General features: G+C 41.8%; 1 protein-coding gene across 1 annotated transcript in view; it reads right to left on the bottom strand.

The window, feature by feature from the left end:
* The window catches only part of LOC126094887 (calpain-D-like), a 106,885-nt gene that overhangs the window by 24,318 nt on the left and 55,966 nt on the right, over positions 1-26,601 (bottom strand). The window contains exon 11 of the mRNA XM_049909523.1: positions 20,706-20,902. Coding sequence (XP_049765480.1) covers positions 20,706-20,902 — 197 coding nt within the window. The remainder of the gene's footprint in view (positions 1-20,705; positions 20,903-26,601) is intronic.

Genomic DNA, 26,601 nt, shown 5'->3' with positions numbered 1-26,601 from the left:
GGAAGGTGCACGTGCCCGTCGACTTGGGACCGGACCGCAGCGACGCACGGATGCACGCCAAGACCGTAGGATCCTACGCAGTGCCGTAGGGGACCGCACCGCCACTTCCCAGCAAATTAGGGACACTGTTGCTCCTGGGGTATCGGCGAGGACCATTCGCAACCGTCTCCATGAAGCTGGGCTACGGTCCCGCACACCGTTAGGCCGTCTTCTGCTCACGCCCCAACATCGTGCAGCCCGCCTCCAGTGGTGTCGCGACAGGCGTGAATGGAGGGACGAATGGAGACGTGTCGTCTTCAGCGATGAGAGTCGCTTCTGCCTTGGTGCCAATGATGGTCGTATGCGTGTTTGGCGCCATGCAGGTGAGCGCCACAATCAGGACTGCATACGACCGAGGCACACAGGGCCAACACCCGGCATCATGGTGTGGGGAGCGATCTCCTACACTGGCCGTACACCACTGGTGATCGTCGAGGGGACACTGAATAGTGCACAGTACATCCAAACCGTCATCGAACCCATCGTTCTACCATTCCTAGACCGGCAAGGGAACTTGCTGTTCCAACAGGACAATGCACGTCTGCATGTATCCTGTGCCACCCAACGTGCTCTAGAAGGTGTAAGTCAACTACCCTGGCCAGCAAGATCTCCGGATCTGTCCCCCATTGAGCATGTTTGGGACTGGATGAAGCGTCGTCTCATGCGGTCTGCACGTCCAGCACGAACGCTGGTCCAACTGAGGCGCCAGGTGGAAATGGCATGGCAAGCCGTTCCACAGGACTACATCCAGCATCTCTACGATCGTCTCCATGGGAGAATAGCAGCCTGCATTGCTGCAAAAGGTGGGTATACACTGTACTAGTGCCGACATTGTGCATGCTCTGTTGCATGTGTCTATGTGCCTGTGGTTCTGTCAGTGTGATCATGTGATGTATCTGACCCCAGGAATGTGTCAAAGTTTCCCCTTCCTGGGACAATGAATTCACGGTGTTCTTATTTCAATTTCCAGGAGTGTAACATCTATGGGGTGTGATCAAGAAATATGTCAAATTATTTTATTAGAAACAAAGTAATAAGCTTAAATGGAATTTGATTTGATCTCCTTCAAAGTACTGTCCTCGGCTGGCAGTGCACTTATCCCACTGCTGAATCCATGACCGGACGCATTTCTTGAAGGCTTCTTTCAGAATGGTGTTCAGTGGTCTGTTATGGCCCTCTCTGTGTCAGGAATGGTGTCCACGTGTTTCTCTTTCAGCACAGTTTTAATTCTTAGAAAGAGCCAGAAGTCACATGGTGGTAAATCTGGCAAGTAAGGCAGATGTAAACACACAGGAGAACTTTTCCAGCCAAAACTTTTGAATCAAAAGTGAGGTGTGGCAAGGCACATTGTAATGATGAAGAGTTGTAATGATGAAGAGTTGATCTCTTTGGAATTAACTCTGATTGCACTATGCCCTCAATTTTTTTTTTTTTTTTTTTGTAAGAAAAAAAGAAAAGAGCATGACTTTAACTGATATATCATTTCCTTCTATTCATCACTCAAAATTCTGGGAACGAATTTTGCACTCACCATCTCATTTGCATATTATAGGTTAAAATGCTTTGCACAGACCCATACAAGATGCTAAGTTCTTTGGTGGGGTTTCAAATTGTTTTCATCTGTTTGAACAAAAAAAATTTATGTTTTCTTCTGTTTTTGAATTTAATGGATGTCCCAGACATTGTTTGTGTTCTATAAACACATTTCTGCTTTTAAATTACTCATACTATGTGCGAACAGTCTTTGGAGTTAAAGAATTATTACCATACACCAATTTCAAAATTTCATGAGTTTCTTTGGCTGTTTTTTGCCACCTGAAACAGAATTTAATGTTCACACATTGTTCGAAATCCATGATGCATGACAGACACAGTAAACACAACCTCACTCTAATGTCTCTGGATGCTGACAGACAAGTCAAAGCATGTTCCAACTTGACACTGCCTGTCTCAACGGGTCAGGCTACCGGACAAATTACACCAAAATAGTTGTAGTGACAGCAGTTTCTGCTAAAACAAATCCATTAACCATATTTTTGATCACACCTCATATGTTTGAATGATATATAAACTGCCACAGGATGCATATTATTTGATTTATTTGACTATTTTTGCTCATTTAACTAGAAGCACCCCGAGATTTTCATTGCCATGGTGGCATGCAGGATATTCACAACTGATGAGAGAAACTAGTAGAATAAATCAAATAATACATGACCAATGGCACTTTATCTGTGCATTCATTACAATGGTTGTTGTGTATTCTGCAGGTGATTCCTGTGTTTGCTATCTTTTCAAAGAAAACGTGTTTGTAACTTCCCGGTCCACAAATCTGCAACACTCACCCCCTTTTTCATTTTTTCTCCTTTGGTGTATGTTGAGAGGTCACCTGTACTGAGTCTTGCACAGCAGAATACTGTAATCAGAATATCACAGAGAATACTACACAGTATATGCCCTGAAAATGTCATATACTACTGCTGTGAACTGTGTTGCATGGAATGCATAGGAGCAGTTAGTGTCACTGGTTGGCACACTGCAGATCACCAGTTTGAATCTGACCACCAGCAAATATTTGTTTTTAGTATTTATCATTTCTGAAAATCTGAGAATTTCTTATGTTTTTTTAATGTGTGGATATTCTCAAATATTCTATATCTGAATAAATAGCACCACTCTCTTTTCAGGAGGTAGTTCTATTCTGTATGTAATAAACAAGGTTTTGTTAAGCATTATACATCACCGATGAACCTGCTTTTGGATCTGGACTTGATTTTGGTCATGAGTGACATTTTTGGTGGAGAAGTTGGGTACATCTACATCACCACAGCTCCAGTTAGGCAATGTAAAACCTGATGCCTACATGGACAGGATCTGGAATGCAAGTATACATTGCTTCAAAGGTCTGTATAATCAGGACATGAAATTGATTCAAGCCAGAAATGTCAGCTTCGCATGTGACATCTACCAGCATTTTCCAGAGTTACTGGGTAGGACTTGAAGCAATGATTGAAAGGATTCAGTTGGATCACCACATTCAACAGGTGGATAATATGATGTGTTAGGTGAACGTGCACTTTGATGGCACACTACAGCAGTGGTTTGAGAACTATGGAGACAAGCTTGATAGCTGGGACAAATTCCAGGCTGAATAGAAGAAAACATCAGGTGTAAATCAGCAGTAAGTCTGCTTAGTGGAAGAACAATGGAAGAACAGGTTCCCAGTGTCATGGAGAAATGACACAGTCTTACATACAGAAGGTTTAGTGCCTATGCCACACTGTGAATCTGAGTATGACAGAATCCAACAAAATCTCACTCTTGATTAAATGAGTTACAGGAGACATGTACCATGTTCTTCTGGTAAAGGACATCACAACAATGAAAGAGTTCATTATCTAGTGCCAATGCATTGAGGAAATGGAACAGAAAAAGAGTCAGACAAAAGTGACTCCCAAACATGGTATCTATGGTGGCAAGGTAGTAAGAGAACAGATGTAGCAGTGTAAGGCAGCTCAAGAGATAGATGCCATGAATGTCAACCCCATACATCAGGATGTAGTACAGATCATTGAAGTTGGGGTGTATTGATTTGCCAGTCAAATGTACCACGATAAATGTACTTATGCTGCACCCATCAAATGACAGCCATATCCATCCAACGCAGGTACAACCAACTCCTCTCCCAGGCACAACAGCAGACTTGGGGGATATGCTTCCACTGCAGAAAAAGATGAGTGTTCAATGACGACTATATCAGAAGGCACCAACCAACACAACAGCGCTATTAATAATAGTCAACTGCAGTTGATTACAGTAGATCTGCAGAAAGAAGCCCACTGTCATACCATGGATGAGGTTGCTCTCCAACATGGTGTAGGCAGTCCCCATCACTGAACACAGGTACTAACCTCTCACCTAGCTGCCCAATTTAGGAAAACCAAGAGAGGCAACCACCTATGGACATGGTGAAAACCCTCCAGGGTTCAAATGGTTCAAATGGCTCTGAGCACTATGTGACTTAACTTCTGAGGTCATCAGTCGCCTAGAACTTAGAACTAATTAAACCTAACTAACCTAAGGAAATCACACATCCATGCCTGAGGCAGGATTCGAACCTGCGACCGTAGCGGTCGCTCGGTTCCAGACAACCCATCATGGATGATAGCTGCCCAACTGTCAGAAATTCTCATCAACACCAACCTGTCTGGGCGCTAGTTGACAAAGGTGCTTCTTTTTTGTGTAATGTTAAATGCTTATCACTACCAGCTAAAGAAGACTATGTTTCATGATATGAAAGTGAATGTGCTGAAGGTCACAAATGGGAAAGAGACACAGTCAACATGAACACTTACTGCAAGAATGAGTATCAGTTACAGAACACAGCCCTTTGAATGTGTAATTTTAACAGAACATAATGTTATTAGTGGGTGGGTTTATGCAGGCATCAGAAGCAGTCACAAACTGTGGAGGATCAGAGCTCCAGATTGACAATGCTTTTCTAACATACGCACATAACAAATATTGCTCTGTTTGGTTGTATGTTACAGACATTTTTAAACCACTCCATTGATGAGACAAGTTCCACTCATTATTCTAGATGCTCAGTTAAACTCTAAAGCTTCTGTCAATTGCCAAAAGCTATTCAGACTAACAAAAGTAATCTGCATCCCAGCAATAATCATAAGCATTGTAGGTGGACAGGGAGAACTTTGGATCACTACTTGTCATGAGCAGGCACAACTCATCCCTAAAGCATCCGTAGGCTCAGATGAACTAATCAAGGATGAGCAGCTAGTCTGTGCCACCAATGAAGAATCTCACTCTGCTACGACTACAGACAGTGTAGGGGATGAAGCACTATTGAACTGCCAGTAGGATATGGTCTGACCAAGGAACAACACTGGTGAGTGCTGGCCATGATGCATCAATTTTTGGATGCTTTCAAATCTGGAATGGAGAATGGACAGACTTAGTGGTCCACAGTAAAACATCATATCGACACTGAGCATCAACTACCTATTCGCCAGCGCTCAAATAAGATGTTGCTGGCTGAATGAAACATAATTCAGGACGAAGTGGAGAAGATGTGGCAAGATGACATTATTGTACCTTCAGAGAATCCTTGTTTCTCTTCTGTGTTCCTTGTACAGAAGGACAGAACATGACATTCCTACACTGACTGCCTATGAATGAACAGAACCACGAAAGAAGATGTCTACCAACTGCTGAGCATTCGTGAAACCCTAGACAGCTTAAAAGGAGCGAAGTACTACTCAACTTCTGACATGCAGAGAGGCTACTGGCAATTTGTGGTTGACAAGGTTGACTGGGAAGTGATTGTCTTCGTGACACCTGATGGCCTCTATGAGTTCAAATTTATGCCATTTGGACTATGCAAAGCCCCTAGAACCTTTGAGCATATAATAGACAACCTGCTTCAACACCTTAAGTGGATGACATTGTTATTTTTTTGAAGAAGTTTCAATAACTGCTAGGACACCGGACAGTCATACTAAAGTGTGTTCAGACTGCAGGCCTCTGCCTGAATCCGAAATAGTGCCCCTTTGTTGCTCAAGAAATCTCGGGGCACCATGTTAACGGCAGTGAAGTCTGACCTGATCCAGAGAAAATAAGAACAGCCGTAGATTTTCTGACTTAGGATCTCCCATATGAAGTGCATGACAGAGTGTATACCCCATTGTACCATTTATTAGTGTTTTTACACCATTTCATTCACAAAGGGAGCACAGAAAGAATGTTTAAATGCCTGTGTGCATGCTGTAAATAATCTAATCTTGCCCTCATGATCCCTATGTTATCAGTATGTAGGGGTTGCAGTATATTCCTAGAGTCAATATTTAAAGCCAGTTCTTGAAACTTTGTAAGCTTTCATGGCCTAGTTTATGTCTATCTTCAAGAGTCTGCCAGTCCAGTTTCTTCAGCATATCTGTGAAACTCTGCCATGCATCAAACAAACATGTGACCATTATTGCTTCTTTACATACATTCAGTATCCCACAATAGTCCTATTTGGTGTGTGTCCAACACACTTGAGCAACATTCTACAATAGGTCACATGAGTGATTTGTAAGCAATCCCCTTGTAGGTTGACTGCATTTCACCAGTATTCTAGTAATAAACGGAAGTGTACTAACTGCTTTAGCCGCAACTGAACCTATGTGATCATTCCATTTCATATGCCTACAGAGTGTTAAACCCATGTATTTGTATGATTTGACTGATTCCAACTGTGACTCACTGATGTTATAGTCATAAGAAACTCCTTTTCCAATCTTTGCACCACTTCAAAATCTTGTCAAGATTTTCAACTGAATATGTATGCAGCTTGTTTCAGTCAGTACATCTTCGCAGGTAACTGCATTTAGAACAGCAAGGGTCCCAACACACTTCCCTGGGGAACACCCAAAGTTATTTACACATCTGTCAATGACTCCCCATCCAAGATTACTTGCTTCATCCTCCCTACCAAAAAATTTCAGTCCAGTAACAAATTTTGCTTAATACCCCACATGACTACTTTTGATAATAAGTGTAAGTGTTAGACTGAGTCAAATCCTTTTCAGAAATCAAGAAATACTGCATCTACTTGACAGCCTTCATTCAAAGCTTCCAGTATGTAATGCAAGAAAAGCGTGAGTAAGGTTTCATGCGACTGACGTTTTTCAAAATACATGCTGGTTGGCATGGAGGTGGTGGTTCTGTTTGAGATACCTTGTTATGTTTGAGCTCAGAATATGTGCTAAGATTCTACAACAAATTGATGTCAAGGTTACTGGCTGGTAGTTTTGCAAATAACTTCTGCTATCCTTCCTATAAATAGTTTTGACACTTTCTTCCAACTACTGGGCACACTTTCTTGTTCGAGGGATCTGCGACAGATTATAGTTAGAAGAGGAGCTAACTCAGCTGCAAATTCAGTATAGAATCTAATAGGGATCCCATCGAGCCCTAGAGCTTTTTTTCAATTTTAATGATTTCAGCTGTTTCATGACACCACTGACATTGAAACTTATTTCACTCATCTTCTCAGTGGTACGAAAATTAAGTTGGGGCAATACTCCCATCTTTTCCATGTCAAGGAACATTAGAAAACAGAGTTAAGCATTTCTACTTTTGTTTTGCTACTGTCAACTTCAGTCCCAGTCTTGCCCTTGAGGGACTGAACTTTGGCGAACAGCCTTTGCATATGATCAGAATTTCTTTGAGTTTTGTGAAAGATCATTTGACAGTATTCTGTTGTGGTAGTCACTGACGGCTTCACTGCCAAAGGCACTTCATTCAGCATATCTGTATCTACAGCCCTGTGCTTTGTTTTATACCTGTTACGCAGTAGTCTCTGTTTCTTTGGAAGTTTCTTTACAGTGACTGTATACCACGGAGAATCTCTCTCATTATGAACTGTGCTACTGGGTACATATTTATCCAGTACATGGTCAATTATTCTTTTAAACTTGAGCCATAGATCCTCTACATGCTCTTGTCTTGAGCTACAATTTTCAAGTTCCTCATTTGAGGTATGACACTATTGTTTTCTCTGTCTAGTTTTCTGAATGTATAAATTTTTCCACTTGTTTTAGTTACCCTTTTGTATTTTGGTATTCACTGTTGCTATTACTGCCTCGTGGTCACTGATATGAGTTTTGATGTGGATATCATTAAAGAGATCAGGTATATTTGCTGCTGTTATATTCCGTATATCCAGTATATTTCCATCATGCATGTGGTTCCATACTATCTGTTCTAAGCAGTTTTCAGAGAAGGCATTTAATAATGTTTCACTGGATGTAATGTCACACCCACCGCTAACAATAAAGTGATTTTCCTGATTAATCACATTTGTGACGTGAGAAGTTTTCTCAGAATTTATTTGTAGCACCAACAATCCATAAAAGACTTTTGCATCAAGGCAAGTCCTTTGCAAGAATTACTGCAGAAGATGCCAAATTTTCATCGAATGACGTGCAAGAAAGATATTACCTCATTGTTAAAAGGGCAGTAATATCTTCTCCTGTCCTATCAACATTTTTTTTATTTATTTAGCAGCTTATGATGTACATCTATGGAGTAAGTCCAAGTACATATTTGCTTTGTCAGTTTTCCAGTAAAATTCATTACTTTTACTGATTCTAACTATAGTTTTGCTAAGATAATTAATAAATTTCAGCCACAAAATTTCTGGAAATTAACATCATAGTTACAAACGTTTAGATACTGTAAACTGAAGGGATTTTATGAGGCATACATAAACTATGTACCTAAATTACAGAACATTTAATTGCAATAATTCTGTACTATGGGTCCATCATTTTATATATATGGTATAACACAGTCATATAACGCACACACATACTAGATCCTGTTTTGTTTACATTTATAAAAAAATTACAGCAATAATACTATATAAAACAAAATATTTAGATAAAAAAATGCTGTTAAGAAGTTAACACATTTTACTTTTTCTTTTTCTCTATACCTGTCTACATTTTTTTAGTGTACTATGCCTGTTTGCTTTAATTATTTTCATTTGAAAGAAATTCTCTGATTGAATATAAATGAGTTCCCAGTAACAGTTGTTAGACTGACAGTTTAAACTTATCCTTCGATTTGGCATTAGTGATGTGTGGTGGTAAAACTTTACTGCCATGTAACCTTTGCTTTTCTCATATTGAGTTGTGTTATGTTGCAAAATTTTTAATTTCTTGGTGTTTCTGGTGTGGTGGTCATGTACATCTTAATTTTTGTTGAATTTATCTTTATGATCCCAAGGAGCAGAATTTTATATATGTACAAACTGTAGAAGGTTAGAATCTCATATTTTTTGAAAAGAGGCTTGCAACTATCTCTTGTTCTTTTGTTTCCTATTATTCTAATTGCTCTCTTTTGTAATTTGAATAGTTTAACTGTCTCAGTCGAGTGGCCCAGGTTTCTATACCATAGCTCATTATAGCATTGAAGTATGAAACATACACCATGTGCACATCATCTTCAGTTATTAGTGGCTCGATTTGTCTCAGAGCAAAAACAGCACTGCTAAGTTTATTGCTTATATTGGAAATACGTTCTTCCCATCCTAAACAACTGTCCACAATGATCCCTAAAAATTTAGCACTTTCAACTACTCTTACATCTAGCTCTAGCAAATTTGTCAGTTCACTTGTTTTTCTTTTGTTGTTCCTCAACAGGATTGCTTTATATATAAGACAAGAACTCCAAGACAGAACTTCACACCAATGCTAGCAGTTACAGGATAGGTGCAATTCTAGTACAAATGAAGGAAGATGCTGAAAAGGTGATAGTTTATTCTTCCAGAGTACTCTCCAAGTCTGAGAAGAACTACTCCGTAGTTGAGAAAGAGTGTATTGCAGTCGTCTGGGCCATCAACAAGTTCTGGCAATATTTATTTGGAAAAATCTATGCTGGCTGACTAGCCTAAAGCATCCTTCAGGTCCACTGGTGAGACGGGTATAAGGCTTCGGGAGTTTGATGTCACAGTGTTATGCAATAGCAGATGCAAACATAAGCACACCAACTGCTGTTCAAGGAATCCTTCGATGAAACACAACAGCGTGGATGAAATCTCAGTCATCGCTGCATTAAATGACATTACTGCTCCAACACTGCTGAAAAACATGTAAGCCTTGAAGGAGAAGGAACCAGCCAAGGAAGAAATCCAATGGGACAGAAATGGTTGCTCATCATCCCATCTCATCTAAATCCAACTATCCTTAAATATTTCCTAAATGCTGAAACATCTAGTCATTTGGGATATGTGAGAGCTCAGAATCAGAGACAGTTATCACTGGTCATATCTCTATCAGTTCTTTAGACACTATGTGAGTCAATGTAAGGAATTCCAGCAATGGAAACACATGCCACAATTACCTCCAGGAAATATGATACCAATTCCACCTGCAACACTGGATTCCCACCTACCTCTTGGGAGGTTCCTGAAATCAACAAATGGGAATTGATGGACAAGTCTGCACTGACTACAATACCGACAATGCTAACACCAAAACTGTGCTGATTGCTAAAGCTCAGAAAATTGCGAGGTTCCTTGTAGAAGATCATTTTGAAGCAAAGAGGACTCCATGTGATGATCTGTGGTCATGGAAGTTTTTTCTAGTTGAGACCAGTATCAGAAGCAATTTCTTGTTGCAGCATCACACACAGGACGACAACTACCGAGCACCCACATATGAATGGCCTCACAGAATGCTTTAATAAGATGTTGGCAGATATGCTCTCAATGTACACTGATGTCAAACAGAGAGACTGCAGTACAGTACTGCCCATCACTACATTTGCATATGACACATCTTTGGCAGCATGCTCACATACACCATCACTGTGACCGAATCACTTATATTTGGCAGCATCTGCTAAAAGGCAGTATGAGGACACAAGCTTGGCTCAATGGCAGTACCACTGCCAGATGAGTCTTTGTGGTGGTACACCACCAGCGGAGCCTCGCTCTCTTGTGCATCAGCTGTGGTAGGTGAAGGTTCAATTCACAGACTTGAACAGCTATTACAATATTATGAAAAGGGAAGTTGCTACTCACCATATGGCAGAGATGCTGAGTCACAGATACGCACAACAAAAAGACTGTCACAAATAAAGCTTTCAGCCAGTAAGGCTTTCATCAAAAATAGAAATCTCTCACAACACACACACACACACACACACACACACACACACACACACACAAAAATGCAACTCACACACACGATTGCAGTCTCTGGCAACTGAAGCCACACTGCGAGCAGCGGCACCAGTGCAAGATGGGAGGGGCAACTGGGTCGGGGTAAGGAGGAGACTGGGACAGGGAAGGGGAAGGATAGTAGGAGAGGAGTGGCGTACAGTGAAGTGCTGCAGGTTAGATGAAGAACAGGTGAGAGGTGCAGAAGGTGGGGGGGGGGGGGGGGATGAGGAAAAGGAGAAAAGTAGAAAGACTGGCTGCGTTGGTGTAGCGCTGGAGTGGGAACAGGGAATGGGCTAGGACAATGACTAATGATGGTTGAGGCCTGGAGGGTTACGGAAATGTAGGACATACTGTAGGGAAAGTTCCCACCTGCACATTGCAGAAAAGCTAGTGTTGGTGGGAAGGATCCACATGGCACAGGCTGTGAAGCAGTTTTTGAAATGTAGAATGTCATGTTTGGTAGAGTGTTCAGCGACAGGGTGGTCCACTTGTTTCTTGGCCACAGTTTGTCAGTGGCCATTCACGCAAACAGACAACTTGTTGGTTTTCATGCCTATATAGACTGCAGCACAGTGGTTGCAACTTAGCTTATAGATCACTTGACTGGTTTCGAAGGTAGCCCTGCCTTTGATGGGATTGGTGATGTTTGTGACTGGACTGGAGTAGGTGGTGGTGGGAGGATTTATGGGACAGGTCTTGCAACTTTGTCCATTACAGGGATATGAACCATGATTATGTAAGAGGTTGGGAACAGGGGTTGTGTAGGGGTGAATGAGCATGTTGTGTAGGTTCAGTGGACGGCGGAATACCACTGTGGGAAGAGTGGGAGGGATAGCGGGCAGGACATTCCTCATTTACGAGCACGATGAGAATTAGTCAAAACCCTGGTGGAGAATGTAATTCAGTTGCTCCAGTCTTGGGCGGTACTGAGTTACGAGGGGAATGCTCCTCTGTGACCGGATTGTGAGACTCGAAGAGGTGGTGGGAGATTGGAAAGATAAGGCACAGGAGATTTGTTTTGTGGCTACACTGTATGGAAGGGACTTCTTGGTATGGAATGGGTGGCAGCTGTCGAAGTGGAGGTATAGCTGGTGGTTAGTATGTGGAGGTATTGATGTAGCCATCTTTGAGGTGAAGATCAACATCTAGGAAGGTGGCTTGTCGGGCTAAGTACGACAAGGTGAAGCAAATGGGGGAGATGTTGTTGGGGTTCTGGAGGAACATGGATAGGGTGTCCTCAGCCTAAATCCAGATTGCAAAGACGTCATCACTGAATCTGAACCAGGTGAGGTGTTTAGTATTCTGAGTGTTTAGCAAGGATTCTTCTAGATGGCCCTTGAACAGGTTGGCATAGGATAGTAGCATGCAGGTGCTCATAGCTGTACCCCTAATTCATTTGTAGGTAATGCCTTCAAAGGAGAAGTAAATGTGGGTGAGGATATATTTGGTCATGGTGACTAGGAAGGAGGTTGTTGGTTTGGAACCTGTTGGCCATTGGGAAAGGTATTTAATAGCAGTAAGGCCATGAACAGTAGGGATGTTAAGGTAAAGGAAGGTGGTATCAATGGTGACGAGCAGGGCACCATGTGGTAAAGGGACAGGAACTATGGAGAGATGGAGAGCTGGTGGAGGAAGTGGTTGGTATCTTTTATATAGGAAGGTAAGTTCTGGGTAATGGGTTGAAGGTGTTGGTGTATGTGAGCAGAGATTCTTTCAGTGGGATCACAGTAACCAGCCACAATTGGGCATCCTGACTAGATGGGTTTATAGAATTTAGGAAACATGCAGAAGGTAGGAGTGCGGGGAGTGGTAGGGATGAGCAGCGAGATGGACTCTGGTGAAAGGTTCTGGGATGGGCCTAAGGATTTGAGGAGTGACTGGAGATCCTGCTGGTTGTCTGGAATGGGGTCACTGTGGCAAGATTTGTAGGTGGATGTATCTGAAAGCTAGCAGAGTCCTTCTGCCAGGTAATCCTTGCAGTTCAAAACATCAGTGGTGGAGCCTTTGCAGGTAGGATTATAAAGTCAGGATCAGTTTTTAGATGGTGTGCCAGGGTTCTTTCTGTGGATGTAAGGTTAGTTTGCATGTTGAGGGATTTGGGGAATGATGGAGAGGCAAGGTTCAAGGTTAAGAAATTCTGGAAAGATAACAGGGGGTGATTTAGGGGCAGTACAGGTGGATCATGGTTAGGAGGAGGAGTGAACAGACTTAGGCAGAGTTCAACATTGGTTTTTGGTTGAGTCTGATTGGCAGGGTTGGTGGAAAAAAAGTGTTTCCGCTGTAGGGACAGGGAGAAGGAGAGAAGGTCTTTAACAAGTTCTGTGTGGTTAAATTTGGGAGTGGGGCAAAAGGTGAGGCCTTTGGAAAGGGCTGATATTTCTGTGGGACTAAGGCTTCTGGAGGAAAGTTTCATGACTGTGTTATGGGACTGTTTAGGTTCTGGATTCTGTGTGGTAGTGGGAGGGAGTTTTGGAGGATGGGGTAAGTCTAGTAGGTATGCGAGACAGGGTTTGTCAGCTCTGAGGCAGCATGGGGGAGATTAGGAAGTTGTCCCTTTCACACAGCCTAGCCAGCTGTGGTCGTCGCCTGTGCAGTGATGAGCAGCCCTTCTCAAAATATACTGGGGGTCTCAATAAAGCCTTCACAGACCATAATTATCCTCCCAACCTCGTACAAAAACAAATCTCCTGTGCCTTATCTTTCCAATCTCTCACCACCTCCTGAAGACCCACAGTCCAGCCACAGAGGGGCATTCCCCTCATAACATCGTACTGCCCAGAACTGGAGAAACTGAATTACATTCCCTGCCAGGGTTTCAACTACCTCTCATCATGCTCGGAAATGAGACATGTCCTGTCCACTATCCTTCCCACCCCTTCCACAGTGGTATTCCACCATCAACCGAACCAACACAATATACTCTTCCATCCTTACACAACCTCTGCTCCCAATGCCTTACCTTATCGCTCCTACCCCTGTAATAGACCTAGATGCAAGACCTGTCCCATACATCCCCCTACAACCATCTACTCCAGTCCAGTCACAAACATTACCTATCCCATCAAAGGCACGGCTACCTGTGAAACCAGTCAAGTGATCTACAAGCTAAGCTTCAACCACTGTGCTGCATTCTATGTGGGCATGACAACCAACAAGTTGTCTGTCTACATGAATGGCTACCAACAAACTGTGGCCAAGAAACAAGTGGACCACTCTGTTGCTGAACACTCTGCCAAACATGACATCCTTCATTTCAATGACTGCTTCACAGCCTGTGCCATATGGATCCTTCCCACCAACACCAGATTTTCTGAACTGCACAGGGGGGAACTTTTCCTGCAATATATCTCACGTTCCCGTAACCCTCCTGGCCTCAACCTTCGTTAGTCATTGTTCTCACTACTCCCCATCCCATTCTCCTCCTTACCCCAACCCAACTGCCACTCTCATCATGCACTGGTGCTGCTGCTCGCAGTATGGCTTCAGTTGCCCGAGACTGCAGTCATGTGTGTGAGTTTTGTTTGCGTGTGTGTGTGTGTGTGTGTGTGTGTGTGTGTGTTGTCTCTGTCATCTATTTTTGACTAGCGGACTAAAGCGTTACTGGCCGAAAGCTTTATTTGTGACAGTCTTTTTTTCTGTGCGTATCTGTGGCTCAGCATCTCTGCTATATGGTGAATAGCAACTTTCCTTTTCATAATATTGTTACATTCCATCCCTGATTTTCCATTGTTACACTTGAACAGCTATGTGTGATTATAGGATAACATCGTACTTGATCATACTCCGTCTGTACTTGTATTCTTCAGTAAATGTTCTCTTACGCTTGTGAAATTCTGGTGCTTGGCTCATTGCAGTTGTATGTAATTGTGTGTTGTTGTTGTCAATAAAGAAATGTAGGTACTACAGTTTTTGGTGATGAGTGTCTTTCATTTCCACACATGTTCCATGTGTATGATGGATTTGGCATTGATTCAGGTGCTACAACAACAACACCAGTGGCAACTTACTCACCAGAAACAGCCATCCAAACAACAACATCACTTAGCTCTTCTTTGTCAGCTGGTTAAAAATTTGCATAGTGCCAGGGGTCTTCACAACTCCCTTCTGTATTCCCAAGCACTATCCCGGCTTTTCCACCATTCCAGGAAGTGAAGGAAGGACTTGTATGCAAGCCATTTGCAGCAAAATTTTACAGTGTTTCAGGTAGAGGACTGTCTTTGCCTACGTCTTTCTTCTTGTCTTGGGTTGAACTAAAACATTTAAATTGCTTCAAAGACTTGCCGTGTTAAAGGACCTCACAGTGCTGTCATTTTCTGAACTGTGTGAGATGCTGTTTGCTTATTGTCTTAAGTAAACCCATGGCTTTGCTTCCCATATGGAGTTTCACCAGTGACAAAAGAAACTGGGCCATAGCTATCAGGCATGGTTGGACAGCCTCTGCATTTGAAGTAGGAAACACAAATTTCTTTGTGCTCATTGTCAACATTCCTATACAGACTATGAAATGTGACATCATCATCATCCATTCTGCTCCAGACAGGGAGGTGCTTTGTGAGGTTTTGTGTTTAGGAGCTCCAATAGCAGAAGTGGTTTTGACTATCACTCATGCATATAAGATGTTTCAGGCTGCAACAAAACAGTTTGATGACATCCTGGACATTACATCGATGTGTGTGTTTCCAAAGCAAAGGCGTCAACAACACTCTCTTTATGCTCGTCAGGTTCGTGCCATTAGCATTCAGGTCGTACTGCATTATGACGTCTGTTCCCCTCATATAGCTATAGCTACCTGGACAGCCAGTCCTCAGTCGCAAATGTGGAGTTCACAGAAGAGTTCACAGAAGTCCACAGTATTATGCCTGTGCACAACCAGGGGATCAGCATTCTCAGCAAGATCTGCAATACACTGCACATTCAGCTACAACCATTCTGTTTCCAGGTCGATGCCTGTACACTGTGTCTTTAGTAAAACTTTAAACATATAATCGCTTGGGTTGCTTCACTCTTTCCTGAACAGATCATCATTTGCTCAGTTATGGCAAGCAGCTCATTCCTATTTGCAGCCAGTTCACAATCAACGTTGTGTATCAGTATGTTAGGAGGGAAATCACATTTTTGGCAGTCGACACTGCAACATCAGAAAAATTTTTTGGTCTTGTTGCATTCACGGTGTTTGGATTACGCTTTCAGGATTCTGTGCACCTTGGCTCCAACTGCATTCCAGTCCATGCATTGGACAAGCTCTGCTGTAATTCAGGTCTCTTCTTTTCACCTGGAATGGGTGCCACAAAGCACTATGAGGCTCACATCACCCTTGAACCTAAGGCCATTCGAAAATTTTGTCATGTTCAGCCCACCCCTTTTGCTTTGTGACAGGTTGTCAAGACTGAATTGGAGGCTGCCACTGAACCAGTCCTTGTAGCCAGTGGCTATGCCTTTGATGGTTATTCATTTGTGTGGGAATTTTAAATCAAGTATTAACTCCCAGTTGGTAGTTGATTGCTACCCAATTCCATGCACCTACGAAATTCTCATGAAACTGGCAGGTGGTGAGTGTTTTTCGAAAACTGACTTGGCAGTGGTGTACCTGCAGCTATGTCTCAATTCCACCTCTGAACAGTTCATGTTCATTAACACTCCCTTTGGTTTATACCAATATACATGCCTGCCTTTCAGCATTGTGTGTGCCCCCACTGTTTTTTGTAGATTTTTGGAACAGTTAACGTGGGATGTACCATGCTGCGCAGACTATTTTGACAACATTGTTGTCACCGGTACCTCATGGCAGAAACAACTCATTAACCTTTGTATCCCTTTCTCAAAACTATGTGAGATGAGGGCTAAGTGCAATTTGCAAAAGTCACAGTTTTTTCACATAGAAATCGAATATCTGGGCCAACTTCTTTCCAAGGGCAGCATCAAACCTATGGAACAGTATGTGGCAGTGATTGCCAACCTACCTCCATAAAGGCACCTGAAAGAACTCAAGTTGTTTCTAGGTAGTCAGTTATTGTTCAAAATTTCTCACCACCATGGTGGACATCATTTTTCCATTCAACAACTTGCATAAAAAATGTGTTCCTTTCATTTGGTTGGCAGATTGTGACAGAGCATTCACCCAAATTGTCACTGCTCAAGTCACTGCCACACCTTGGTAATTTTACGTCAGGTAAACAGCTTGTCCTCGTCACAGACACCTCCCCATACAGGGCTGGGACAGTCTTGGCTCATAAAGATGCTGATGGATCTGAACAGCTTATTGTGTATGCCTTAGATACACTGACAGCTGCACAATGCAATTATCCTCAAATCGAGGAGGAGGCTCTCACCATTGTGTACACAGTCTGAAAGTTTCTTGTCTTCCTCTGCGGCAACTAATTTTATCTCATCTCTGATCATAAACTGCTTGAGGCACTTTTTGGCCCTCATTCACACCTTCCCAACAGGACTGCACAACGACTCCAGCATAGAGGTTTGTTTTTGAACGTGTGTCACTGTGAGATTCACTACAGTTCAACGGCGCGGCATTCATGTGTGAACACATTGTTATATTTGCCCATGGGCATGACCCAGCCTTCGACAAAGCTGAGGTTGTCCATTTTCAGATTGACAGTCATTTGCAGCAGACATCTGACTGAGATCCAGTAATGGCCCATCGCATATCCCAGGCCACCTGTCAGGATCCTGTACTGTGTCAGGTGGTTCAGTTTGTGTGCAATAGTTGGCCCGAGCATTTCTACACCAAGATATCTGCTCCGCTCCACAATTACTTCCTCCTCCATTATTGGCTGACAGTTGTTGATGGTATGGTATAGCACCGACTCCGATGACCCCTGTACCATATACTTGCTCTCCTACACTGTGATCACTGGGTTATGACCCATATGAAGGTCCTCACACAGCAATTTGTCTACTGGTCTAGTAATGATCTGAAAAATGAGAAGGTCGATATGAGTGCAAACAGTGCGCCAAGTAGCAGACTGCACCACCATGGACTTAAGCTCCATACTCCATTCCTATTCACCATGGGATCATGTCCACGTTGACTTTGTGAGCCCCTTCTGTAGTTCCATGTAGTTGACAGTAATTGAGGTGCTGTCAAACTATCTATATGTGATGTGAATGCACTATCACAGTGGAACCTACTGTGTGGGCTCTCACCCAGGTCTTCACAATTGACGGGCGGCTCCAGACATTTAACTCTGTGATGGCCCACAGTTCGTTTTGACATTGTTTCAGACGTTCTGCACCCACATTGGTATTACCCACCTTACTTCTGCCCCATATCATCCACAGTCAAATGGAGAGGTGGAGAGTATGGTGTGGACATTTAAGAATCAGTTAAAGAAATGCTTGGCAGATTTGTCAGCACACTTGGCATTGCCTCTGTTTCTCAGTACCTATGGGACCAACCCACTGAATGGCCACAATTCAGAGGAAATTCTCCAAGGACCCAGCCTCAGACATTGCTTCATCTGCTCTGCCCTGCACTGTGACCTGAGGTGCCTTCATGTCCTTCGATTTACACTCCAGGCGACCCTGTTTGGGTGCGCACTTTCGGTCAGCGGCCTGGATGGGCACTGGCAACAGTGTGTGTGACATGCAGTTGGTGGATATTGATGATGGATGCAGGCGGTGTGCCCCGCACTCACCATTAGAACCAGCTGTGCCCTCTGTTGGTCCCTGAACTACCTCATCTGCAGTGAGTGCAGCCTCTGCCAGGGAACCCTCCTGTGGGGGCCACCACACCCCAAGGGCTCAATGCTGCAGGTGAGCATCCAGTTGATGTGCTGTTGGATAATGACAACACTGAGATGCAGCTGCCAGCCACTCCAGACCCTCTGCTAGTGTCCGGTGATGGCTGCATGGGTGCTGCCCTTCTGCAGGAGCACTGGGTGGGCCTCTTCCCCATCACTGCGGCCTCCATCCATGGCCACTGACAGTGCGTCTTCTGTGTCATCAACACCTGTGGGGTCGTCACCGCACCTGGCTCCCCATTATCCAAGTCACTTCTGACCATATGACCTGCTGGACTGCAGACAGCTAACCGTGAAACCTCATGATGGCAACACTGGTTCAGGTGCAGACGAGCTGATGGAGACAAACATCATTAATCTCCAGCTGCAATCAACCCATGGCAGCTAGTGCCAAGTCATTTGGTCAGACCACGTGGCCTCCTCAGCCATGCCAGACCGTTGCTGCCCCAGCCGTACAAAGGAAGAGAGAGACGTGACCCACATTTGCTGCCCCACAACCACAACATTTGCATTCGGTGACATCCATGAAAAGGCATTACAAGGGCACCAGATTCACTCCATGGCTGTGCCATTGTCAGATGAGTGTTCCCGACAGCATGCCACCAACAGAGCCTCACTCTCTTGTGCCTCAGCCATGCTAGGTGAAGTTACAACTTGCAGACTTCTACAGTTACATATATCTATAGCACAACATAGCATGTGATCAGACCCTACCTAGACTTCTATTCTTCAGTCAATGTTCTCTCATGCTGTGTAATTATGGAGCTCAGCTCACCACAGTTGTATATAATTGTGTGTTGTTGCTGTTGTTAATAGGGAACTGTAGATACTATACCAGCAAAGTAAGACACTAAAAGCTTCACACCATTCATTCTACTGCATGGTCAGAGGCCAAACAACAATGGGTACATTGCTCTTGCTTCAACCAAATTACCCTCAGGATGACTAAGTGAAACACAACAAAACCAGGGCCAAAGAAGCAAGACAGCTGGTTCACATAGGTCGCTGTACACCCACGAGAATGACCAAGAGTGCCATATCATCATGCATCATCCAGTGAATACAGCCCAGGAGACTGTTGGAAAGTTTACTGAAATTATACTTTGGGCCATATCGTATCTTCTGTCACTTGTCAGACATCACATACTAAGTTGAGAGTTGTGAGCCTTTATCAAGAAGACTAAAGTGCAGAGATATCATCCATGTCTTCCATATGAAGCTCTACCACAGTCCTGAGGCACAGATCAATGATGCGAGCTTCTCATGCAAGGAAACTCAAAGTCCACTCAATAATCGCAAAGTTTCAACATGAGGACCTACCTTGGATGTTCATCAAAGTAAAGAGGACGTGGCAACATGTTCTGAACATAAGGATTCTCCAGCACTGTCATACAGATGACCACTGACAAGATCTAGAGCTATTATGCCATAGTCGGATCCTAAGAATTTCTGAAACAGCAGTTTGCTGTTACAGGTCACTGTTTCTCCAAGACAGTGGGCAAAGAAATGAGGGGTGTACTACATGGAGGATGAGGTAGCAGTTGGTGTCACTGGTTGGTGTGCTATGGGGCACCGGTTCAAATTCAATCATCAGCAAATATTTACTTTCTATTGATTTATCGTTTCTGAAAGGTTCTTGAAATTTCTTAAGTTCGTAATGTTTGCATGTTCTGAAAATATTCAATGTCTGTGTAAATAGCAGCACTCTCCATCCAGGAGATAATTTTGCTCTGTCTGTGCATTGGTGTCTATAATAAATGTGCTTTCTGTGTTGTATGTCATTGATTGCAGTGCTTTCAGACTTGAACTTAATTGTTGTTACGATGTGACACTATATACCTGACAAAATAATAACCATCCTATGTCTTACAGAAGAGAACAATCACTTTCATTAATGCATGTTAAGTAGTGCCTGTACAAACATAGAGATAAGTAGAATCTTTCATTTGCTCCAAGATCTCAAAATTCGTACAAGTTACCTATTGTTTTGACACTATTCCAGAACAAGTGCCATGCAGTACTTTTGTCATGCAGAGAAATACAAAAGAAAAATCTAATTCAACATGAATGTTTTAGTTCATTGTTTATTTTAATAATTTATTAAAATTTGTCAACAATTAATTCAATGAACAATGTAAAAATAAAGTCTATTATTTATAAATTCCTCTTGCACAGCTAACCTGTATGCCAGTGGTTGAATGCGAGGCACACAAGAACATACTGGCCACGTTCGAGCATCTTTTGACAACCTACAAAGCCACGAACTTGTCTCTTACTGTGTTCAACAAGTCTGCCAACAGCTGGGCATGTAGGAGACCGTGTTTTGAAGACGACAACACACAAATCCAGCTGGGACCTCTGAGATTTTTCTGAATTCCTGTAACATGACAGCAAGGTTGTTTATAATTGACAAATGCTTCTGCTCAGTTACAAAAGTACTTTTTGTAATTAAGATAAATTTACAGTACTGCTACTTAAACTTTCTTGATGACAACTTTCATGATAGAGATTACAATGGAAATCATAATATTTTAAATGTGTGTTATTAAAATAGGGCAGGAAGAAATATGAGTCTAGTTCACAATGATTCAAACATTTCCTGACAAAAATAATGCATAAAAAATGCTAAAGATGCTAAAATTGTTCTCCATTAGATATCAACAAAAAGGCAATTGTGGAGGAAGAGTGCTTAGAATACATGCAGAAAATGAAAACAAAAAAGTGCAAAGTATTCAGGAAGAAATGAACATAGTGAAATGCAACAGATAAACTTCAAAATTCAGGAAATGTATAACAATCTGTCCATAGGAGTCAACCAGATCAGAAGTAATTAGTTACTAGAAAATAGACAAAGGATATATGACACACCTCTGCAAAGACTGGTCGAAGAAAATGAAAACCAAAAAAGTAATTGTGGCTGAAAGAAAAGTTGATAAATAAATATATATTAAAAAATATGAAAAAATAAGGGAGTTTGTGGTGGGAATTGGAATAGAGAGTGAGAAACAGATAAAAAAAGGAGAGAGGGAGAGAGAGAGAGAGAACTCTGTGTAAAAGAAAGAGCTTGTGAACACAGTAATACATTATGGCAGAAAGGAGGCACAGGATGTAGAATTGTGAATTATGGTTATTCATTTCATTATGTTCATTTCCTTAGAGAAGAAATTTCAGAAATTTACATTACAAAGCAACATAAATTTTACACTAACAAATAATAATATAAGATTAAAATGTTATTTCTATGATCAACAAAAACAGTCAGTTTTTAAAAATAGTCTTTCCTTCTCATGCCATACTGTAAGTCTCCCCTGCCCCAGGGGTTGGCAACTTTTCTGAACTATCCGTCTTTCCTGAGCCCTGCCAGGCCTTTCCCTTCTTCTCTCTTTCTTCCCCTTCAACCCTTCTGTCAATAGAAGGAGTCACTGCCTCTGAAACTGTGCACATTTCTTTAACCTTTAGATATGTTTTCCCCTACCACCACATGATGAGTAAATTTTTTTGTCTATCCATATTTCTATGATGAGCTATATACACCTAGCAGGGTATGAAGAAGGTTTAAGTTTGGAATTGCAGGAGTTGGGTTCACAGATACAGTTCTCAAAAAGAGGGCATCTCATTGATCGGTTTCTTATGGGAAGTCAGTGAAGCAGCTGGAAAGCGGCTGAGACCAGCCAGAATGTTCTAGAATGTTGCAAGATGTTCAAGAATGTTTTAGAATGTTATAGAATTTTCCAGAAGATTCAGTTATGTTCTATAATGTTCCACAATGTTTTAGAATCTTCCAGAAGATTTGAGAATGTTCTATAAGGTTTATGGCAGGGATATGTTCCATCAAAGGTATGTATAGGTGATTGTTAGATGCATGTATCAGTATACTTTTGGAAATCAGTTAGGGCAAATCAAGGAAGTGACACAAAATGAAATGAATTTAAGTACAGGGCACATAAAGTGTGGGAACACTTTCAGTTATTTATTGCACAAGAATTAAACACTGTGCAGATGTCATACATATTTCATTTTGAAGAGAAACTCTTAAAGTTTTTTTTTACAAACATTTGATATGTGGACCATGAGTGACCCAGCAGACGTCAATACAGTAATCAAATTCTTGCCATACCCATCCCTGCATGGCATTATCGTCTGTGGCAGTTGCTTCCCATATTCTCTCCCAGAGTCTGCTACATCACATGGTAGAGGCAGTACATACACTAGATTTTAATGTCCCCCCACAGAAAAAAGTCACACAGAGTCAGATCTGGTGATCGGGGATGCCATTTCATAAAACAGCTGTCTCCTCCTGTAGCATGGCCAATCCATCGATGCGACAGCTCCGTGTTCAGGTACCCACAAACTTCTTGATGAAAATGGGGTAGAGACCCAACCTGTTGAAAGATGAACAAAGAGTCTAATTGCATTTGAGGCATCAGCCATTGCTGCAACATGTCCAAGTAGGAATACCCAGTGACAGTGCTCTCGACGAATAAGAATGGTCCGTACAGTTTTCAACGTGACAAGGCACAAAAAACATTTACCTTTGGGGAATCATGCTCAAATTCAATGCATTCGTGTGGATGCTTTGTACCCCGATTCGACAATTATGCCTGTTAACTTTCCCATTAGTGTGAATGAAGAGTGGATATGTTGCTAAAAATTAAGCAATCAACAATGCCATCCGCATCCTCATTCAATTGTTGCAACTGCAAACAAAACTCAAAACAATTGTCTTTGTCATCATCCTTGAGCTTCTGGACTAGCTCCAATTTGAATGGTTTCTTAGACAGCTTCTGTCGAAGGAATTTCCACACTGTCATTGGAGCCATTTCAAGTTCACGGGATGCACGACGCACCAATTTCTTTGGACTCCTTATGAATGTCTCTAGTACATGCTCCACATTCACTTCACTCACACTGGGATGTCCACTCCTCTTTGCCAGGCACAAGCAACCCGTCACAATCAATTTGTTGTGTCAGTGGTAAATGGCCTTCCTTGGTGGTGGCTTCTTACCGTACTTGGTTCTAAACATCCATTGAACAGCTGTAGTACACTTGTTTATGGTGAACTCCAACACAGAAAGCTTGCTCCGCACCTGAACTCACCATGTTTGTGGCTATCGCTGACTATCGGCAAATGACCAAATTATGCTGTAGAGAAATACATTAAATAAAATAAAATAAAATAAAATAAAATAAAAACACTTTCAGGGTTTCTCTTCAAAATGGCATATGTCTGACATCTGTACAATGTTCGGTTCTTGTGCAATAAATAATTGAAAGTGTTATCAGACTTTATGTACACCCTGTATAAGTGAATTGCTTAAGGTAGTGAACACTATGTTAAGTGGAATTTTAGTGTGTTAAGTAATATTAACATGTAACAGGATGCCGTAACAAACAGAAAGGAAGGAAACAGTCACGGCATGAAACAGATGAGGAGGAAGAAGCACACTTCACAGTGGAAGTGAATGAACAGATTGAGAGGAAAATTTAGAGAACAAATTAAAGAAAAGGGTTCAGTGAGACACTCAGCAAGCTGATGTAGAGTAAAAGCTGAAGGGACGAGGTAAAAATGAACAAAGTAGAGTTAGAATGAGTGAAGTTCTTGAAAGACAACAATCACAGGTACATGAACAAAACATCAGCATATGAGAAATGCAAAGCAGAAGAAGTAGAAATGATACTTTGGTACATGAAGCATTCTGTTATGTTCCCACTAAAAAGTATAACTAACATTAACATGTTGTCACTGGCAAAATGGATCAAATGTGTTAAAGTGGGCTCATTGTTATTGTTGCCAAACAAATATTACAATTTTTTAAGTATATTTCATTGGTGATGAACAAAAAGAAGTGAATCAACATCATGCAAATATAAGTGAACTGGAATGATAAATCATTGAAGAACTCTAGAGGGTTTTACCCAAGTACAATCAGTTGGTTCACATATTCAAAACAGCACTGGACCAATGATACCAGATGATTATAAATTTATAATTCGAGCCACCAAAATACTAACTGGAGAACCAATGTTCATATGTTGATCCAATACACCTTAAGTCAATGAAACTGCCACTGTAATTGTGGACAGCAAGTACACAAGCGGTGATGTAATTATTCAGAAAAGAAGAGGACTGCAACACACTGCAGAAAATCATTGTTCTTAGGGTGATCTTCAATATCTGTTTATTTTTATAAGAGGAGAAGATGGTTACCATTTCAATTTCAGACAAGTGAACGCCAAATCAGGTGCAGAAACAAATGGAAAAGCAACTTCGAAGGAATTTATGCATGTCATACAATAACAATATACAACAAGGGCTACAATCATATTACCAGTTCCTGTCATTTACTTCAGCAATTTTTAGTTGACATGTGTGCAAAAAGAGAGAATGAATGTTAGTCCTGTGACATAATCAACAAAAATTGTGTGCAGAAGAATATATTTATTTGAGAGACACAGTCACAGATGATTGCAACAGTGAATATTTTATAAGGTTCTCAGCATTCTATGTAGAAACTAATAAGTGAGTGACAGTACTTTATTTCAAATTAGGATAATGTTGAATACCTATGCAGACTATAAGGTGCACACAAATGGAAAGGAAAGTATGGTTATATGTAAAGAAATTTTGATAACAGTATTACAACTACAATTGATGTGGAACAGCACAACTATGCATAATTTCCATTGACACCAATATATCAACCCCAGTGCATATGAAGCCTATGGATGGCTTCAGTCTAGAAATTCCTAGGTTTCTGAGAAATACAGTTTTCCACAGTGTCCTGTAACTTCCTTGTCACAGGTGAACCTCTGACCGTACAAAGATTTTTTTAAGGGGCCAGAAATATGCGACCCACATGGGAAGATATTAGGGCTGTAAGCAGGATGATCCAGGGCCTCCCATTAAATTTTTTAAGGAACTTAAGAGTCTTCTTGGCCCCATGTGGCCTGGCCTTGTGCTGGAGAAGCATTACCTCATTCAAGAGTTTGCCCCTCCACTTGCTCTTGATTGCCTTGAGCATCAGCAACATGTTGCAATAATGTTCAAATTTAATTGTTGCACCTCAAAGTAGCTAGCTGATGAGAAGAGGTCCTTCTTCATCAAAAAATCAAATGAGAATTACTTTTATGGTCTTCAGAACAGAGCAAGATTTTTTTGGACGAGGGGAACTGGAATTCTGCCTCCACATTCATCTGTTTGGAGGCAGGGTAAAGCAGTGACACCAGTTTCATCACAGACCACAGGCTGAGCAATTAAGTCTGTTCCTTATCCCATCCCAACAGGTCGGACAGGCAAACACCCATTCTCACTGTCTGCTGATTCTCCGAAAGGTACTTGGGCACCCACTGTGCACAAACTTTGCCATAATGAAGCTTCTCATGGATTATGTGGTGCACAGCAATGTCGCATGTGGTGATCTCACAATTCTATCATGTAAGCTTCTTCAGAGGTGAAATTGTGGCATTGCTGGTAACAACATGCACTTGACCAGAACATGGCATGTCTTATGTTCACATGTCCCACCTCATAACAGTGACAGCACTGCAATATTGTACACCATGTGAGACACTGTTCTCCATACCTCTCTTTCATCCTGCAATAAATTTGTGAACTATGTTTCTCTTCTGTGCAAAGAAATTAAATGATCACTCTGTGCACTGGTCAGGAAGAATCCATCATGCAACAAACTGCAGGACCAACTCTCCAGCACTGTGGAAATTGCTGCAAAGCCATTAACTTGGCTTGTGCAGCTGTGACTATCACCACACCATCTCTCAGGGAACACACTCACCCACTAGGATTACATACAATGCTGCTACAGTGAATGTCTTTTTTAAATTGAGTATACCTTGTAGTAATTTCATAGAGATATATTCTTACTGATTATTTGCTAGAATACACAAGAGATGAACACACTTCATCTTTTCTGGATAGTATAATTTTATTTTAGTTGATTCAGCTGTCTTTAATGTCTGCTTTCCTTTTCCTACATTTTGCACTACAACTGTTGTCCTACAAGTTCCTAAAATGCAGTACTTTTTTATAAGAATAAGCACCTATTTCAAAAACCCTAA

This window comes from Schistocerca cancellata, chromosome 8, assembly GCF_023864275.1.
Source record: "Schistocerca cancellata isolate TAMUIC-IGC-003103 chromosome 8, iqSchCanc2.1, whole genome shotgun sequence".
Lineage (NCBI taxonomy): Eukaryota > Metazoa > Arthropoda > Insecta > Orthoptera > Acrididae > Schistocerca > Schistocerca cancellata.
This window is presented reverse-complemented; position numbering and strand designations above follow the sequence as displayed.